The sequence below is a fragment of the Excalfactoria chinensis genome, chromosome 5 (assembly GCF_039878825.1).
Source record: "Excalfactoria chinensis isolate bCotChi1 chromosome 5, bCotChi1.hap2, whole genome shotgun sequence".
Classification (NCBI taxonomy): domain Eukaryota; kingdom Metazoa; phylum Chordata; class Aves; order Galliformes; family Phasianidae; genus Excalfactoria; species Excalfactoria chinensis.
The window spans coordinates 3,327,645-3,347,886 of NC_092829.1; the positions used below are offsets into that span (position 1 = coordinate 3,327,645).

General features: G+C 49.3%; 2 protein-coding genes across 20 annotated transcripts in view; one reads left to right on the forward strand and one right to left on the reverse strand.

The window, feature by feature from the left end:
* The window catches only part of FBXO34 (F-box protein 34), a 33,837-nt gene extending 30,167 nt beyond the window's left edge, over positions 1-3,670 (forward strand). For all 19 annotated transcript variants that reach the window (XM_072338614.1, XM_072338619.1, XM_072338621.1 and 16 more), the window contains one exon: positions 884-3,670. In XM_072338614.1, the coding sequence (XP_072194715.1) occupies positions 884-3,041 (2,158 nt within the window). In that variant the 3' untranslated portion in view covers positions 3,042-3,670. The remainder of the gene's footprint in view (positions 1-883) is intronic.
* A 1,621-nt stretch (positions 3,671-5,291) lies between these two features.
* On the reverse strand, positions 5,292-20,035 carry ATG14 (autophagy related 14). Its single transcript, XM_072338634.1, has 10 exons — positions 19,643-20,035; positions 16,067-16,129; positions 15,900-15,942; positions 15,443-15,524; positions 12,473-12,710; positions 12,043-12,272; positions 11,475-11,592; positions 10,335-10,425; positions 10,138-10,223; positions 5,292-7,884 (listed from the first exon to the last, which is right to left on the reverse strand). The coding sequence occupies exons 1-10, from the start codon at positions 19,915-19,917 to the stop codon at positions 7,578-7,580; spliced, it is 1,533 nt and encodes a 510-aa protein (XP_072194735.1). The 5' UTR covers positions 19,918-20,035; the 3' UTR covers positions 5,292-7,577.
* Between the last annotated feature and the right edge of the window lie 207 nt (positions 20,036-20,242).

Here is a 20,242-nt window from a genome sequence, read left to right on the forward strand (position 1 = left end):
CAAGGATAATAGGCATCATTGGGTAGATCTAGACTAGATATTAGGAAGAAATTCTTTACGGTGAGGATGGTGGAGCACTGGAAAAGGTTGCCCAGTGAGGTTGTGGATGCTCCTTCTTGGAGGCATTCAAGGCCAGGCTGGATGGGGCTGTGAGCAATCAGGTGGAGAGGGAGGTGTCATTGCCTAGAGCAGGAGATTGAAACTAGATGGTCCTAAAGGTCCCTTCAGACTCAAACCATCCTGTGATTCTGTGGTGGTTTCAGGTGGTATTATGAGATTGGGTGTCTGATCAATGTACCCACACTTGCTCACTTCACCTTTTTATCTTCTGAAAAGTGTCCATATAGCTGGTAGGTAAGGTCAAGGCATGCCCTATCATAGAATCACAAGGTTGGATTGGAACTACGAAGGACCTACAAGATCATCTAGTCCAACCATTTTCTCATTACCATTGCCAACTAACGGCCAACCACAATCCACTAAACCATTTCTTATAGCTCCTCTGACCCAGGAGTGCCTTACAGCAGGATCAGGGCTGAATGAATAGAAGGATTTATCCGACTCTGTCATGAACCCCTGCGTTTGCACAATGGACATGACTTTAGCATTAGGATTTCACCTTGGCACTCCCTGGACACAAATTACTGTAGTGGGAAGATCTCTGCTATCCTTAAGATTATAATCATTGCGAGATGCAAGTAGTTCTCCCAGGGATGACTGTAGCTGCCTGACTGCTGCTTTTCCTTTTTCACGTGGTTCCTTTTGAGATGTGGGCTGCTTGATGGCGAGTAGGAGGCACGCTGGTGCCTTCCTTGAGCCTTCTTCTCTAGTTCCAGACAGGCCTATTTTGCAACTATAATTTCTTCCCTTTCTGTTTTTCTAGGGTTTCTGGTATGCACTTAAAGCCATATCTCAAATTACAGAGGAAAGAGCGATCAGAAATAAGCCAGGACTCTCTGAGAGGCCCACCTATGAGCCAGAGGTCAACACAAGACAAATACGCCAACAACTGCACCAAACTGAGCGTTTTCCCCAAACCCCCCCTTGTGACTCCATCTCGAAAGCTTCTAGGAATTATTTATCCAAATACTATGTGCAATATGAGTGGGAAAGGTCCGGCAGATGGTCTGAGTGCCAGGGAGAAGAAGAACGTCCTGTCGGCAACGATTCATCAGGGAGAAGAAGGGGAAGGGCCTTTGGATGTGTGGGCTGTGGTGAAGCCTGGCAATACCAAGGAGAAGATCGCCTTCTTCGCAGCCCAGCAGTGCAGTGGCAGCAACCGGCTGGGCTCCATGAAGCTGAAAAGCACGTGGGATATCGATGGGAGAACAGTGAAACGACGGAAAAAAACAGTGGATCTGAAAAAAGCCAAGATCCAATTGGAAAGAATGAGGGAGGCGAATGCTAGGTGCTCCCAGCCGGAGCCTTTCGCGTGCGGCATCGAGCATTGCTCCGTGCATTATGTGAATGACAGTGGGGAGGGTGTGTTCCCGGGCCGGTCCCTCTCCGTGATAGAGATGGTTGCATTTCTAGAGCAGAGAGCAAGTGCTTTACTGGTAGACTGTGCTAAAACTTGCACATCCGCCTCCACCGCGAGGCTGAGCGCTCCACCTAAAGGTGCTCTTCCCAGCTCTGACCCTTTCTCCGCTGCTGGGCCATGTGAAGTGCATGAGAGGGGAGGCTGTGGCAGCAGCGAGCAGCAGAGCGAGCCGGTGCGTGTCCTGGACATGGTGGCCAAGCTGGAGTCAGAGTGCCTGCGGCGGCAGAGCGAGCGGGACGGCGGCAGCCTCTCACGTAACAACAGCTTCCGCAGGAACGTGGGGCGGGTGCTCCTGGCCAGCAGCACGCAGCATGGTGCTGAGCCTGGCAGAGCCTCTGTGGGCAGCGTGGGCCGGGGTGAGGAGCTGGGGGCAGCGGGGGCTGGCTGTGGAGTGAGGTGTGGGGATGCCGGGCTGTGGGATGGCGCTGCCTCTGCTCCGCAGCCGTTCCCTCCCGGGTTGGAGGCTCACGTGGGGAACGCGGGTTCAGGACTTGCTCACGCTGTGTTGGCCATTGCGGCTGGAAGGGGAGATGCTGAAAGGCGGGTTGAGCCTCCCAGAGCTCTGCCAGCCCTGTGTCCGGCTGTAGCTGGGATGCCGGTGGATTCCTTACCGAGCAAGAGCGCGACTGTTGATTGTACGTCGAAAGAAGCTGTGATCCTCTCGAAGCAGAGCCTGCATCCTGCTAGGAAGGAGCCCTTGTGCATCAGTATATCGGTCACCAAGACCGAGAAGGGGTGCCAGAAAGAGAAGCTCCCTCCCTCCAGTTTGAGTGAAGACCCCCTCCCGGGGAGGTTGTTTTTTCTCCAGGCTGAGCAGAATGCCACCCACACACCACAGCCACTGCGGGAGCGTACCCAAGAGAAGCCAGGAGAAGGAGTGCAGAACGAGGATGAGGATGCTTTGGAATCTGACAAATCATGTGTCAGGACCAACGTCACTCCTGAGCCATCAGCCCTTTCTGTTCCCCCTCCAGAAGGTGCTTTGCAAGTCCTCGATGCTTCCTGCTTGAAACGGCAGGTCTCGCATGACTTTTTGGAGACCAGGTTTAAAATCCAGCAGCTTCTGGAGCCTCAGCAGTATATGGCTTTCCTGCCTCACCACATCATAGTGAAGATCTTCGGCTTGCTCCCTACAAGGAGCCTGGTGGCCCTAAAATGTACTTGCTACTACTTCAAGTTCATCATCGAGTACTACAACATCAGGCCGGCAGACTCACGTTGGGTCCGCGATCCCCGTTACCGAGAAGACCCCTGCAAGCAATGCAAGAAGAAGTACGTGAAGGGGGACGTGTCGCTGTGCCGCTGGCACCCCAAACCTTACTGCCAAGCTTTACCCTATGGGCCTGGGTACTGGATGTGCTGTCACAGGTCCCAGAAGGGCATCCCGGGCTGTAAGTTGGGTCTCCATGACAATCATTGGGTTCCTGCCTGCCACAGCTTTAACCGTGCTCTCCATAAGAAGACCAGAGGAGCGGGAGCCGAAGGAGAAGAGGAATATTAGTGCACATACACTTTCCTGTGAGATGGTTTGAGGTAGGAGGAGATTCTCATGCCTTGTGCTGTTTACAGTGTATATAATTGTCGTGTTTTTCACAGGGCTATGAAACTGCACATACTTCAACACAAGAGCCTTTACCTTTTAGGATAAAGAAAGCTTTTAGTCCATCTATGTAAATAACACTATAAAAACTAATTGTACATACAGAGTCTACAGCTGGCTGAACAACGTAATCACTACAATGCAGCTACCATAGTGTTGCAGCTATAGTTGTGTGTGTTTTTAAGTGTCTTGTTTCAAAATCTGTATATCCTGTATAATATATGAATGTTTCTGAGAAGAAACTCTAAATAGGTAAAGGCCAACTTGGTTAAAGGATCTTCAAACAAATTAACTGGACAACCTTAAAACTAGACTAGAACGGAACATGACAGTAGTGTTGGCATTGGAGGGGGAAAAAAAAAGAGAAGAATATTATTGTATAGTCAGAGTATAAAAAAGTTCTTGCCTACCTTATCCATGTTGTCTGGTTGGGTTTTTTTGGTTTGGTTTTTCTTTTTTTTTTCTTTTTTTTGGGGTTTTTGTTTTTGTTTTTTTTTTTTTTACTTAAATAAAACGTGCATTCCAGATCTGCCTTACCTGCCTTGGTCTTGTGAAAATGCTGTATGACAGGAGGTGAGCGCTCGGTGCCGCGGTGGAGCTCAGACTTGCAGTGTAACCCTATAGAACCCAAATCCTTTCTTGTATTGCCCTGCTCCAGCCTCTGCCTGCTTCTTTCTGCTGCATCAGTGCTCTGAGGGCTGAGTCAGAAGCACAACTGAACTGTGTGGCTCCTTCAGCTCTTCACAGGAGCCGAGGATGGCATCAATTGGAGCATTTGCTTTCCTCTCCTGCAGTGCTGTCCCTGCGCACAGGAGGGCTGAAATCTGGGGCAGAACCCACAGCAGTTCTCAGACAGGAGCCCAAGGAAGAGCAGCAGTGGTGCCTTCTGCGTTGATCCCTCCACCTGTCCTGGAACAAGGATGGGCACCTGGAAGGCAGCACTGCAGGTGGACCAGCCCCACCTCAGAGCTGATATGGCCATCCCTGGGATCAGCAGTGCCCACGAAGGGATGGGCAGGAGGCTTTGGTTTGCTATTTATGATGCATTTCTGTGCAAGAAAATGCAGAGCCCTGGCAGCCTGTGCCCAGCTTTGTAAGGGATGCTGCTGTTCTTGCTGTAGCTACACCTGGGTGCTTTTAAGTCCCTTGTGGTGCCAGCCATGGGGAAGGAGATCAGAAAGCTGCATGGAGGGGCAGTTGTGAGGGAGGAGAAGCAGCATCTCCTGGGCAGTTGTGAGTTGGGTTCATAATGGGGGGGTGCAGGGCTGGGATGAGCAGTGCTGCCCTCGGGTTGAAATCTTGTCAAAGCAGCTGTTGGGATCAAAGGCCACACATTCATTTCAATTAAGGAAGAGGGAAAAGAAAGGACTTTCCTGCCCCCCACCCAGGACTCTGGAAAAGTGGAGATAAATGGGCGGCACTGATGGTGGTGTGGAAAGTCACTGCTGGGCTGAAATAGAAGCAGCAGAGGGAAATATTTTGTAACTAGATAAGGGACCAGTGAGGTCATTTTGCTTAGAACGGCCTGTGAGATTCTGGTCCCCTTCACTGGCCAAGGCCACTGGGGGGGGAAGTGAGAAGACAATAACAACAGTGGGATCTGTTTGTTCCTTGCAGCAGTTAAAGGCAGAGCGGTTCGCTCCGTGCCCTCCCAAGCTGCTTTATCCATCAGTTCCTGGAATGAGCCCTGCTGCATAGCACTGCTCTTAAATGTGAGCTCACAGAATGAGCACCTGCAGCGCTCTGTGCTGAACACAGCTTTGCTTTGAGTATGTGGGCTGTGGGCAGAGTGGTGATGGAAAGATGGTTGGACTCTGGGATCTCAGAGGTCTTTTGCAACCTGAATGATTCTGTGATTCTCCATCATTCAGCCCTCTGGGCAGGATACACAGTGGTTTCCTTCTCATAGCTTTCCCAACTAGCTGGCACAGCCCAGAGCACAAATCTGATGTTCACCACTTGCACTTGGCAAGGGAAAACCAGCACTGAGCTTGGGCAGCAGCTCTGAGCTCACATGGTACATCAGTTTACATGCATGTTACTACTCTCCAATTGCACTGTAGCAGGGCTGCTGCCTGTGAGATGCTTTGGAGGCTGGGAATTGTTGTGTAGCCCCATTGCATTTCAAACCACAAAGAAGTGACAATTCTACCACTTAAAAAAAAATTACTGTTAAAGATTTATTGCAATGATACAATAAAACTTAGAAAAGAAAACAAAAACAAAATCGTATTTAGTTCCATCTCATGGGGAAGTTGTCATGGCCAAACCCAGCTGCAGGGGCTGGGCTTGAGCTGGAACTGCTGCCCTCACCCTGCACCAACTGCTCTGCTGGCTGCCTTCAGGCACCTCCAATGAGCAGACAGTGCTTCCCTCCCTCCCCCCACCCCTCCCAAACAACCTAGAAAACGAATCCCATTGATTGCACTCAAGGTTTGGACACATGTAACTCTCCCTTAGCTACACACGTGCAAAACACTTCAAAAACAACACTCTATTCTGTTACAAAAACGTCCCTTGAAAGGATCTGTCTGGATGCATTCGCACCCTTGCAGTGTCACACTGCGCACTCTGTGACATGGCTGCAAATAAATTACTTGGAAAACACCATGGTTAAAATACAGATATGGCTTCAGAAGGTGTGGTGGTGGTGGTGGCTTTTTCCCCCCCGGAATACATAAATGACAGCATACAAACAGAACCATGGCCCGGCCGTTAGGGCTCTACATACACAAAGGCAGCAATGAGAGACTGATTGAAATGTGTAGTAAAAATATATCTGTAGGTGGAGTCCGATGCAAAATAAATAGGGAAGCAGGATGGGGTGTGCAATGTTAAAAGCAATAGGGCACTGGTGGGTGCTGGCTGCTCAGACACCAACAGCTTCTAAGGGGAAAGTAGGCAGTGGGGCCAAGACTGCAGTAATCAAGGTGGGTTCGTTCTGTTTGCTTAACTGCTTCCCATAAAGAACCTAATTTGGGTGTCCTTGTAGAACAGCACACAGGCTGTTAGTGCAGAGTTAAGGGTCTTTGGTTTCAAGAAACCCCCAATGGATTCCCATCCCAAAGACCAAGAGCTGCTGTGTAGGACAGAGCTGGGATGTACACTGGGCACAGAGCTCACTGGGGTTGCTGCTGCTGCCCTTCCACCACACATAAGGATACTGCCTCTATGTGCTTCGCTTGAATTCCCAGCTGCTTCAACAGGGAAGACTGAAATCTTCCACCTGGGGGGGATGTGAGGATGATTTCACACAAATGCCCGCAGAGACGTGCAACATCCCAGCGGTGTAAAATATAAACCAGACAGTGGAAGCCTCACTGAGCAAAACCATCTTTAAGCGATGCATCCCGCAAGGCAGAGGAAGTGGAGGAGCAGTCCTTAGCAAACCCCTGTCAATATCACACCTCCTATGGTTCTGTGAGCACACCCTGCTGCCCTGGGAGCAGCGCTGCAGCAGTGAGATGAAATCAGCTCCTTGGCAATCAGCAAAGAAGAACAGAAAGAAAAACCCACCAGCAACACAAAACAGAATAGGGTTTAAAATGCACGTACTGTGTAGAACAAAGGACTTCACAAAGCTAGCTTGAAATGAGGGTTTTTCTGATATTAGAAGTGGCAACACGGTGTAACTGATGAGTGTTATTGCAACAACGGCGGCAGATGTGGGTCTAGCTAAGAGAAGATCCAGTGTTTCTTTGGTGTGTGGTATCAAGAGTATAAAGAGCATCGTGCCTGGAGAGCACAGCACGGAACTTGCAGACTACTGATGGGTGGAAACAGCACGGAACAAACCAGTTTCATACAGCAAAACCAGGTCAAGATCCACACTCAAACCTGAAGAGCAACTTGCTGTGTGAATTCCTGTCCACGCTGATACTCCGTACTAAAAAAAATATGGCAACAGAGATTAGAAAACATGTTAAAAATGCATATCTGTCACATCCTGAATGAGAAAGAAAAGGAATCATCAGAAATATGCATTTTTTGCATTATGCAAGACAGATTTAAAACGCACAAACGTAAACCCTGTAAGGAGTTAAGAACACGTGAATTGCATTTGCACCACCGTCCAGACTGAATACTGAGCAGCCTTCCCTCTGTTCTCCTTTGGATCCAAACACTCCACAATCTGTTTCTTCTTTAGGAAACAGAGCTGGAGGCCGCCGGGTCCTCCTCCTTTCATATCCAACAATGCAGACCGAACCAAGACACAAAGTGCCGTCACAGAACCTGTCAGAACTAACACAGCTCGTCTACAGAACGGTACCGTCACAGTCATCGCGGGTCGATAAAAAGGTTCTTCTGGTTTACAAAACTGAAGTCTGACCTTCTCTTTGTTCCAGGCACTACTTTAACTGAATATGTAAGGTTTACTACAGCATTGCTGGGGAGGGATTCCTTCCAACATCCTGTCATCCTTTTTTCCCATGCTCGTTAGCGATGGCCAGTGTACGCCTTAAACCATGAGGTCACTGAGGCAGCGGCGGAGGAGATCATCCCGCCAGCACTGCTGCTGGCAATGGGCTGTGACACCTGCGTGCTCTGGCTCTGCAGCATCTCCACCTGCTGGGAAGGGATGTCGCAGAACCTGGGGCTCGGCAGGTTCTCCCAGTCTGTCCCCAGGTCCGTCTCTTCGTCGCTGACGCGCTCGTCTCCGCTCTCGTCTGTCTCTCCGGTGGCGCTGGGGTCCACAAACTCCATGGAGTCTTCCAGGTCAGCGCTGATTTCAAAAGGGCCAGACCTGTGGATATGGACACAACGCTGTCAGCCCTTCCGCTACAGCATAGAAGAGGGGCAGCCCTAGGTGTGCCTAAGGAGCCTGCTCTGTCATATGCACTGAACAGATGTTAGAACACCTCTGTCTTTATCAGCTGGCACAGAGAGGCTCCCTGGATACAGAGATAACTGCATTGTGACAGCGGCAAAAGGAAAACAGTTGGCCAAGGAAGCGATAGTGGGTTCCAGTCCACAAAGCAGGAACGGCAGAAGAGCTGTTTGGCTTTGGCAGCAGATAGTGAAACACACACACAGCTATTGATGATAACTCACAGCTCCACTGGTGGAAATCTCAGCTTGATGCGGGACAGCTTTGATTTTTAACACTAGCTTTGGCTGGGCCAAGACTGCTGCAGGGAAGGGTGTAGGTCAGCAAGGGGAAGGGTGTACTTTACAGCTTGCAGAGCACGGTTGGCACAACTCCCTAACAGAGACCGTCCATAGCAGGACTTCACCTCAAGCAAGAGCTGCAGTTCTTTTTGACATGAGAGCAATGAAACACCGTTCTCCCAGACAGGTCGTGGAGTCTCCACCACTGGAGATACTCAGAGCCCAATGGGAGCTGGTCCTCAGTTGCTTGTTCTAGTTCATTCTGCTCTGAGTGGGGCTTTGGATAAGATCTCCAGATGTCCTGACCAAACCCAGCTCTGCTACGAGTGACTCCTGAGTTCCCTGCTGCCACTGCCTGGTAGTAGAAACAACTGCACACTGCCCAGTCCCCACAGCCTTGCACCCATGGCGAGTCAAAATCTAAAGGGGGGCTATAAGAAAGGACAGAGTCTCTAGCAGAGTCTGTTGTGACGAGGGAAAACGGTTTCAAACTGAAATACGGGAGATTTAGATGAGATATGAGGAAAAAATGGTTATGATAAAGGTGGTGAGGCAGTGGCACAGGTTGCCCACAGGTGGTGGGTACCCCATCCCTGCAGACCCCCAAAGGTCAGGCTGGATGGAGCTCTGAGCACCTGATGGAGCTGTGGGTGTCCCTGCTCACTGCAGCGGGGCTGAGACCAGATGGCCTTGAAGGGTCCCTTCCAACTCAAAGTATTCTATGATAATCCAGAGCACCTGCAGAGTTTCAGAGGCCTTTGAGATGCTGTAAGACAAAGCCAGGTGCAAACAAAGGCAGGAGAAAGCTGGTTCCCCACAAGCAGAGTCTCTGTTAAACAAATGTAATTCCAAAGCACAAAGCTCTTTCAGGCTCTCAATGAAACAGGAGCAAGAATTTAGCACAGTTAATGGTGGTTCTCCAACTGCAGGCAGTTCACCAGCCTTACATGGAGAAGCAGCCTGAAGCAGCCATTTAGCACATGTTAACCCAAACAATTAAAGCCTGGTAAAATGATACATATGTGAGAATATTAGCTTATGAAGGAGGCTGTGAGGCAGCTGGAGGCCTAGAAGTCAGAAGGAAAATGAAGACAGCTGGTTGCTGCAGACCTTGCAGACAGCTGAGAAACTGGGGGTAAACTCTTTCATCATACAGAAAGGAATGGGAGCACTGCCCTCCGGCACAGCATTTTGCTTAACAAGGCAACAGAAGAAGGGAGTCATCAGGTTTAAGGCCAGGAGGGACCATTAGATCATCTGCTGTGACCTCCTCTACAACAAAGGCCACTGCATCCCACATCCCCCATCAAATCCTGCCTGATGAACGCAGCCATTCCAGAAACTCATCCAGCCTTGAGAGGAAGACACCATGAAAGAACAAACTTCTCCGCTCCATTCTTGCTGGTAGTTAATCTCTGTGTTAAAAGCATGCACCTCATTTCAACCCAGATCTGACTCTTTGCATCCAGTGTTGCTTGTGGTCTTCTCTGCAGGACCACGAAGCCATGCATGGCCTCTATTTCTTGTAAGCTGCACAGAGAAACGAGACCCATCTCTCTGCTCTGCCTTCCTACTTCCCATCATGGGGACCCATCAGGTTTAGCTTTCTGTTCACTGTAGCTCTCACCTCCCTTCCAGCACACAGCCCTTCGCTCACTGGGTGTTCCTTGCCCTCTCCCTGTTAGCAGACAAGCAGCAGTAAAGCACATCCGTTTTTCCACAGTAAGCTACATTGGCTCCCTGTATATTTGGGCTGACTAAGTAGGGATATACCCAAAGAGCATAAATCTGAAGACACATCTGCAACACTGCAGGTTCTGCACTGCAAATGCATCATAACTCCTGAGGGGATTCAGGAACAGCTGTGTTGACATGCTCCTTTTCTTACCTGCCCAAGTTCTCAGTGTCTGGGCTGACCAGGTACATAAGGTTCCTGAGCGTATGCAGTGGGTGCAGCAGATCTAAATTGACATGCTACCACGGAGAGGGTGAGAAAAAGAGACAACAGGTTATTGGAGGAAACCTGCAGGCACAGCTGATATCTTAAAAGCCATTTAAAGGATCCACACATTGCATTCCCCCTACCTGAGAGAAGCAGAGGTGAAGGATATTAGCATTCAGCTTCTTCACTGCTCGCGTGAACCTGTGCCTGCTGAGATTCTCCCCGCAGAACTCACTGTTGAAGGACCACATACACATATATACACACAACAAAACGCTGTGGCAATACAGCTAATAGCACATCACCATTCTCTGTTAGCATTCTATCAACAAACAAGGCATGCCCAAGCCCCAGTGCTTTCACCAGGACAGGCGATGTGAACCATATGCAAACACACAGAGCTCCAACACAAACTATTTGGGTTCTCCTTTTAAATCTTGCCTCGTTTCCTGTTCCCAACCTTTTTGTCCTTATGCCAAATAATAGCATAAGAAAAACCTGTGGAGATCCCACACCACCAACTCTGCCCTCACTGGCAATTGCTGCTTCAGTGGGTGCGGTGGTGATGGGCTGATGGTTGGAGATGATCTCAGTGGTATTTTCCAACCTTAACGATTCTGTGATTGTAATTCTGTGATGTTTTAATCTCAGCAGTAGAGCTGAAACCCCTGGAACACAAACCGAGTCCATAGATTCATCTGAATTACTTTTGTACAAGTCCCATCTGCCCTGTGTCGGCATTACAAACCTAATGGTGCCTTTCATCACAGCTGGGTTTACACACTCCCAGATATCTGGCAGCCAGTTACGCTCCCCACCAGTGTTTTAATCCGGAGAGAATTACACTGCTGTCATACCATATTATAAGGTCTCGTTTTACATCTCTTAATGCAGCGGAGCTGCTCAGGATGACTAAGAGCTGCTGAATTGAGCTGGCACTTTGTGAAGCACAGTAGGGTCTGATAAAATGAAAAGTCCTATTCACACACTGTCATATTTCACTCCGATTTGAGGATGCTGACTAAGTTGGTTAGAAGGTTGTCCTTCTGAATGGCTGGTCTGTGCTCTCAGGAGGTAGAAAAGGAGGGAGGGAGGATTAACTGTGGTCTAAATTCCTACTGGACCTCCCTGTGAAATTAAATGGCACAAGAAAAATCTGTGAGCTGTCAGCCAGTACCATAAAGGCTGTTCCAAGCAATGACTTCATTCACAAAACCAAACTGAATGAAGGTTATTCAGCACCGGTCATTGATTCACCTTCTTAAAGGCTTGCATTTACTTGCCTGTTGCAGAGCTTCTTGGGAAGATTTACATCAAGTATGAGAGACAAAGTGTTAACGAGCTGAGTTGCATAGCACAATGCAGCACTGATGGTGTGAGCAGGGTTATTATGTTCCATATCTAAAAGAAATAAAGACAGCAGGAAAGCCTCGTTTTACATGACACACGGTGGGTGTGTTAATGCATTTCTGAAGTCTCCTCTGGAAATGACATTTGTCAGTACTGAGAGCTGCCTGAATCCAGTCAGTTACAGTGAGATCTGTCAGAAACAGGCACAAAATAGTAATTCTTGGAATTCCTGGTAAATCCACAGCATGAGAACCATGTCAAAACTGTGAATAATTCACTTCATCTCTCTATCACTTTGCACTGTGTCCCAATGAGTATTTCCTGCACAAGAGTGCAGTGAGCTACTTCCTATGCTGGTGTTTCTTTACTTCTATCTCAGGTTTGCCCAGGAAAGAACCAAAGGGCCGGGCTCCTGATCCCCTCTGCCTTCTGCTGGCACTCAAGGCTTGCAGCTACGACTTCTGGAGCATCCCAGCTACCTCACTAGACCTCTCCCCTTACCTGGTCCTTGTGTAGTCTTCTTCTCTTCAACCCAGTTGTAATACGCTGAGTAGTCTCCATTATTAGGAAGGGTTATCCAAGGCCCCGTGATGCTGATGCTGGTGTCCCCATTGTGGTCATCACACACCCATCTCCCAGAGAGATACGTGGTTCTCCTGGCTTCTGCAAGCTTGCTCACAGTGCTGGAGGTCATCGCATTATCGCTCTCAGAAGACACATCTGCAGGATCTCTGTAGCACCCGAGGAAGAACAGAATGGTTTTTAAGTTACTTTAAAATAATACGGTCAGCAACGTACTTGGCGGACACACAACCAGACTTCACAGGGAGCCATAGTAGAGAGACATAACATTAAGCTCAGCCTCACACGACTCACACCGGGGTGTTCAAAGCTAAGGAAAGCAAGCCCAAAAGGGACAAGCCTTCTGTACCTCATGCTCGTCTTTACTTCTTCAATGGGAAATATGACCGACGTTAGCTCCAGGATATGCGTCCGGCGGAGGTTCGCCAGGTGTTCATGCTGGGTTTTCAAGTCGTAGGTTTTTTTCTCAACCAAGTCCCCCAGTTTGCGGTTGTGCCTCTGGATCTTCTCCTTCTTCTCCTGGTGCCGCTGAGCCCTGCGGTAATGCTTCTGGTTCTCCTCCTTAATTCTCAGAAGCCCCTCTGCATCTGTGAAGGCAGATGTTAGCTTGGAAAAGGAGCTGCGAGGGACTTGCAGTCAGCCTGGGAAAAGCTTTATTAATATTTATAGCAAACGAGATCCGCAGAGGCTTAAAGCAGAAAACTCTGCCTCGCTATTAACGCTCTCCAGCTGCTAAGTGGTACAACTTTTTAATCTTTCCTAAAGAGCTCCAAAGAGACTGACATTGGGATTAATCTCTCCCTATCTTTCACCCAGCTATTTTTGGATTTGGAGCAGAAAAGCCAAGATTTCACAGCTTAATTAAGCTTCTACGGTAATCATCATGACAGAAATTGCTTGACTCTACATGCTTGCGTGGTGTTGGCCAAACAGGCATGAGCTGCTTGCAGCCAAAATCAAGAGCAGATAGCATCTCCATTCACAACTTCTGGCACCACTGCTCCTATTAACGCATGTTCTTTGGGCTTTGTGCTCACGTATGTCCTCGTAAAGCCCTTGGATCCCAGTGGCACAGGCTTCTCATTACCACAAAATGGCAAATGTGCTTGAACGCTTATGAAATGCTGCGACTGCCCAAATTTACTCCATGCAGACAAAGAGCTGGGAATAATTCCTGCAAGAGCATCTGCTGATTCCCCTGTAAAATAATTCACTGCAGCGATGCTTCCACAAACATATGGCGCTGCAGAGGGTGACTTCACTGCCTCTGTCTTTTGAAAGCAGAGGAAAATGTCTCCAAATACACATGGAGAAACGTTAACGTACCCTAGTTTGAATAAGAGCCCCCTTCCAGCGGCTCGGTGTTGGTTTTTATGGCTGAAAGGAAGCAGCATTAGTCACGCTCTCTTACAGCACGCAGCAGAGCACTCGCTTTCCTGTAATGGAGATATGGGATAACTGCCCCTTGCACAGAAGGCAGGCAGTGAGCCCTGACACTGTTCCTCTGATATATTTTGATTGCGAGGCGCAGAGGAGATCAGAGGTACAATAAGGACGTTTTGTGGCATCTGCTGCTCAAACAAGAAACTACATTATACTCCATTGAAAAGACAATCAAGAAAACATCCAAGCAGTTCTGCCTGCATCAACGTACACAAGACCGGTTCCCATCCTTATGTCAGTGCTCACCCTGACTCCCACCCGCGTCCATTTGTTCAGTTTTCAGATTCATGCTGTGCCATATCTGAGAGAAGAGAAAGAACCTATTTGTGTTTTGTAATATGGTCCTTAAAAAGGACCGGGTTGAGCTCCTGATATGCTGGCTGCTCACTGCAAGAGTTCCTTGTGGATCTACTGAGCCAATGGCAGGCCGGCTGGGTTAGAGTCAGGTCACTTCATGGATTAATCTGATCAATTAAATAGTAAAAACTGCAGATTAAGAAGACACGAGTATTAATTTCCGAGAAGAACAGAAAGGTGGAGGAGCTTCACTCCATAACTGGTCCCTGGAAACTGCTCCTCTTCATCTTTTTCTTTAAGAAGCAAAGCAAAGCAAGGCCCTGTGGAGCCCTGCCTGTCTCACCTCCTTGGTCTGACAATTATCACCACTCTCTGAATGCAGTTTTTCTGTGACCATATTTATCCAGACCATACTTATTTGCTTGCTTGTGAGATGTCTGGGGCAGAGCCCAAAGACAAGGTACACTGCATCTCCTGCTTCCTCTACTACACCACCTGACCCCAGACAAGGGGTCGATTCAGCCTGACCTATTATTAAAAGCAAGCATCGCTTATTGCTATTTTCTATGTCCCTACAAAGCAGTAAAAAGATTACAAGAGGGTGGCTGTGTCATCAGTTTAAGGTTCCCCCCCCATCCACCCTCTGACAACAGACGCTGTTTGCATTCTATTCCCCAGGACATCCTCTCCACCTCAAGTGTTTTCTAGCTCTCCACTGCCCGTTCCTCAAGCTCCCTACAGCGAATCTGATAAGGCCTCACAGACGTAACCAAAACAATATTTAACTGCCTGATTTCTTTCCTTGCCCTGCAGCCCTCTCACTATGTACAATTTAATCTGATTCAACACCTGATCATGTTTTCCTTGTTAGAAGAAGCAAGAAGGTGCTGAATTCACTTTCCTCTTAATAGACTCCCCTCTCCTTCATCTTCTTACTATACGTTTCTTACAGTGACTACCCATCCTCCCTACTACACCAAAACCATCCTGCACCTCACTGTTATGGATGTTATGGGTCATTCAGCCAGTGTGTGCTTTGGCACATCCCTACCTTTGCATGGAGGTTGCAGGGAGTGCTGCACATTGACACACAAATCTCTCATGTGTAAAATAATTAACCAGGTTCGAGACCGAAGCTGCTGAATGTCAGCAACTCAACAGCTTGTGCTGTATTTCAATGAGGGTCTCGCTCAAACAGGAATCTGGGGTTCCTAGACAGGTGTGGGTTAAAACTCACTGGTTACATGAAATCCGGAACAGCTGCAGAGCTGTTTGCTCCTCTTTATCAAGAGGAAGTGATCAGGAACGCCGCAGTGAATAAAGCCATCTCTAGGGAGAAAGCCAAATGCATAGGCTGCTAAGCATTTACTTTTTAAGCTGTTGCAAAACGATCTCCATCCAGCTGAATAATGCCTACCGCCTGCTAATTAACACCCAAGCATTAAAAGGCTGCAATCCACTCGCTGATTTGCCTTGGATATTCACTGCTTTTAAAAGCCAGCCTTCATATCCACACCAATTGATCTTTCACTCCTCGAAATGCAGTTTTACCCATTAGAAAAGCACAGGCCCTACTCACTTCTTGTTATCTCATCGTTCTCCTTGCAAATGGTCTGTTTCAGCTGCTCGATCCTCATCTTGCAAGACATTATTTTCCATCTCTGAAAAAGAACGTTCAGCAGCAATAGGGCACAAACCGTTTCAGACACATTGACTAATGATTAACAACGGTGCAAAAGGAGCAGGACGTTCTGGGTTGGCTCAGACCAACACACAAACATTTCACGTCCTGCTTTCGGCATAGAAGAATGCCACAGATAGAATCCTTAGCTTAAAGGCAATCAGCGCAACAAGTTGTTGAAGGAATACCCAGTAAGGAATGAAGCACACTGATGCTCTGCAGAGCTGATTTTGCTTTTGCTTACAACGGGCTTTTTAGGAAAGCAACGCAACGCCCTCGAGGTAAAATGTAACTAAAGAATGTGATCCAGCAATTCAGAGAGCTTAAAAACCACGGGAAGCTTTGAATAACTCACCAGCTGATCAGTTACCTCTTTGCCTTCCATGGCCTTCAAAACACTGGAAGAAAAACATGAGTGAAAGTTATTTGACTATCTGGACCCACATCCGTCTCCAGCAACAGTGAATGGGAGAGACCTTCTGAAAGGAATTCACTCACTTTCACTTCATGGCAGCTACTTACTGGTTTTGGAATTCTCTCTGTTTGGTCTTAAGATGCATCAGCCTTTCTTTCTTGTCTGAAAACCTAGAAGAGATTAAATGCTTTTATTTCAATCGTGCACAACGGTATCGTAAGCAGCCTGAAACAGTACAAAGAATGGAGCTTGTGGGTAGCTCTAAACCTGAATTCCTTCCACCCTTGGAAGTATCAGCTAAATGTATGGAACTCCTGTGGAATTCAACAGCATCTGCCTCCCAGGGATAGCAACAGTCCCTCTTGCTACACTCAGTAATGGTCCCATGTAGGAGAGTACTCTCTCAAGGCTGCTAAATGACATCCAAGTCCCTCACATACCTGCAGCAGTAATAAGTTGTGCTGTTTTCTATGTATTCCTAACAAGCACTATTTTTTTTTAGGGTTCCTACACTTCCTTCCTTTGGATACGCAATGGCTGCATTCTGCTCACCTCCATAGAATCATCAAGGCCTTATTTTGCTTGCCATGCTACAACACCATCCCAACCTGCACCTCAAATGTGTGCCTGCGGGGCACCCAGCCCACAGCAGGGACTTGGAACCAGATGATCTCTGAGATCCCATCCAACCCAAACCATTTTACGGTCCTATGACACTTTGCTCTGGAACGTGAAGCATTCACAATTTCATCCTAATCAAAAGTCAAACGTTTCACACACAACCCACCCAGTCCTCTATTGCAGGGACACCTCAGCTTCATTTAGAAAGAATTACACAGTGAGTGAGTTTGGCTGGGCGGCATCTGGGACCTCTCCCTGCTCAACCCCATGGATTGGATTTAACATTAAACCTCAAAATGCTTCATTTCTCTCTTCCAAGTGCCAAAATTTGAAAGCCTGGACCCCCAAGCATGGCTTTACAATGTATGCAATCACATTAAAAACATTAAAACAACAGAACTTCTGGGGGCTGCCTTCACAGCCTGCAGGCCAGAAGGATCCATTCTCCTTCCAAACCAACACCAACCCAATGGCAGGTGCTGGTACGGATGCCTGAGGCCATGTGTGCACCCAAGGAATGCAGTGCAACCAAAGCCTGGTGGCTCAGCATCCATCAGTCCATCCTTCCTTGTGTCCTTCTGTGCTTCCTCACTACGAGTTGCACCAGTGCGTGTTTGCACGCAGCAACACAAACCACCAGCAGCTCCAACCTTGGGCTAAAGGCAGAAATAGCTCAGCCCAGAAACACAGCACTCAGCACCGGGAGAGCCAAGGAAATTTGTCAGTTCTTGTTTTCCTATGGGCTCAGGGTCTGACTCAACACCATTACCTGAATCACGTCCATCACGTTAGCAAAAAGCTGAATGATCTGTCAAGAATTTGGGACTAAAGGAAGTTCTTGGATGAAAGATGGGAACAATTGTGGATGGCTACACAGATCCCAGCTCACCAAGCACTTCAGCAGCTGTGCCAAGCAGCTCCTGCAAACTCCCCCAGCAGGTTTCTCATAGAATCACAGAATGGCCTGGGTTGCAAAGGCCCACAGTGCTCATCCATTCCAACCCCCTGCTGTGTGCAGGGTCACCAACCAGCAGCCCAGGCTGCCCAGAGCCACATCCAGCCTGGCCTTGAATGCCTGCAGGGATGGGGCATCCACAGCCTCCTTGGGCAACCTGTTCCAGTGCGTCACCACCCTCTGGGGGAAAAACTTCCTCCTAAAGCAAACATCTCAGTTTCTTTATATTGCCCCACTTTTAATTGCATTGCATGGTGTATCTCCAATAAAACCCCTTTGCTGCAAAAAGCCACTGCTTTTTGCCCAGAGAAATCAGGCAGGTTCAGACACCACAAGTCTGCTGCCTTTGGTTTTCATTACATGCAGAAATACAAAGCAAAGCAATTCCAAATGCTTGGAAGATAAGACTCTGAGGATTTCTGCCTATGGCAGAGGGAATAAGTTCCTGCAAGGAAAGAGTCTCCAGGCTGAAATTAGCATCAAGATGCTTTTGTAATGTGCAGCACGTTGCTAATGAAAAGAAGAATGTCAGCGATTATTTTACTGCAGGATTTCCGGACTGCTCATCTTTAATTATAGTCCTGTTTCAATAATTAATCTTAACAGCTCCTCCATTGCTCCTCCTCACAGACAAAGGGTGTGATTTTCAACCTTACTGTAGCTTTTAGCACATCGAATAGCCCAGTGAAAAGCAATCTGAAGCAATCCTTGCTGTTAGAGCATTAACATATTTATCTTCATCTGGGAAAATATACACAAGAAAATCCTAATAGAGCCACGTCGCTGGATACGACAGAACACTCCTTAACTCTCAGAAGAGAGAGGCAACAACACTTCCCTTCAGCCTGGAGGACTCCAGTGTGGGAGGCACGGGTGTCCCTGTGCATCCCAAAGCAGCTTCCTTGGAACAGCCCTTGTGACCCCATCCAGGTCATAACTCACAGCTAAAATTAACCCATGTCCCACTTGAAGGCATAAAGTGACCAAACACAGCACGCTGCCAGCAAACACAGCCTGTGCTCAGCCTGTGCCTGCAGCTGTCCCTGCAGGGCTGCAAAGGTCGCTCCCACCCCATGCTCACTGCCCAAGGGACACACGGAAACCCCTCGCTGCAATACAGGCTGACTGCTGAGGTGAGGGCTGCTTCTCCCTCTCTCCTCCCACTTTAGGAGGAAGTTTTCCCCCCAGAGGGTGGTGACGCACTGGAACAGGTTGCCCAAGGAGGCTGTGGATGCCCCATCCCTGCAGGCATTCAAGGCCAGGCTGGATGTGGCTCTGGGCAGCCTGGGCTGCTGGTTGGTGACCCTGCACACAGCAGGGGGTTGGAATGGATGAGCACTGTGGGCCTTTGCAACCCAGGCCATGCTGTGATTCCCTTACTTTACTATCAGTCATTCAAACGTTAATGACCCAGAACAGATAACGCATTTCAAGCACAGTTTTAAGCCATCACCAACTCCAACAGCTTTGAAAGAACAAGAAATCCAAGCTTTAGGAAGCACTGTCCCCACACCGAACTTCTCTACGGCAATCAACTCTCCTTACACTGTTCCTTTTACTTGTGAGCACAAAGCCGCTCTGCAGGGCTGTGTTTCACACTGGAAAGCTCTGAGCAGCAAGAAACCAAACCCAGGGGCTATAATAGGACAGAAGACCAAGGGGGGGGAGGGGGGCAATGGGGATAAAACCCCATAGGAGGTTATTCCTGCAAAGAAGAGAAGCCCAATCGTACGGACTGCCAGCAAACAGCCACGGGACAAGTTCACGGCAGGAAAACTGCCCCAAAGAGCCGCTCGGGTCAGCCGCATTGAGCCGAGGGAGGCAGCACGGCGCTGCCGTCGGGCAGACAGATGTGAAGGGCGCTGGGTGCGAGGAGCTTCCACCGCATCGCCCCGCTTTGTTTCCTTCCCAAAATAGCCGAAGGAATCACTCGCAGCAGCCGCTAACGATGCACAGCAGCGCTTGTAAACAGGGCCCCATCCACAGGGCAGCTCCGAGGGACGCCGAACTCCCGGCTCCGGGCAGCAGAGCGGGACCTCCCCGCTCTCACGGGGCAGCAGGCCGCCACAGCCCCGGAGCCGCGTCCCTCCCCCCCCATCTCCGCTACCTCTCGGAGTCGCGGCCGTCGAAGAAGACGAAGTCCCCGCCCTGCACGCACTTGGCGCAGGTGAGGCGGCGGCGGGTCGTGTTGCAAAGCGGGCAGCGCTCCACCGCCACGTACAGCCCCTCCGCGTCTTCCTCGGCGCCTCGCAGAGCTCCGGGCCCGGCTCCGATGCTGCCCCCGCCCTGCCCGCCGGGCTGCGGCCGGCAGCCGCTGGGAGACGCCATGATGGGCTCGGCGCGCCGCCGGTCACGTGGGACTTTGTTGTCGGCCCGGGGCATTGTGGGGAGCGGGCGGGGAGACGTCAGCGGGAAGGGCGCGAGTCCGGCCTTTGTGCTGCAGCTCCACAGGGCGAGCGGCCGCTTAAAGAACGGCGGCACCACAGCACGGAGATGGAGAGAGAACGGACCTTCGTAGTCAGCCGGGAACACCGCCCTGCAGTGAACAGGGACACCCGCAGCTCCATCAGCGCCCAGAGCCCGTCCCGTGGTGTCTGCAAGGCCTCTCCGGGCTCCCTGTGCCTCACCGCCCTCACAGCCAGCCTTCATCGCCCCTATTTCGGTCTGAAACCATCTCAAAGTGGAAGGGAACCACCACACTTGTTTT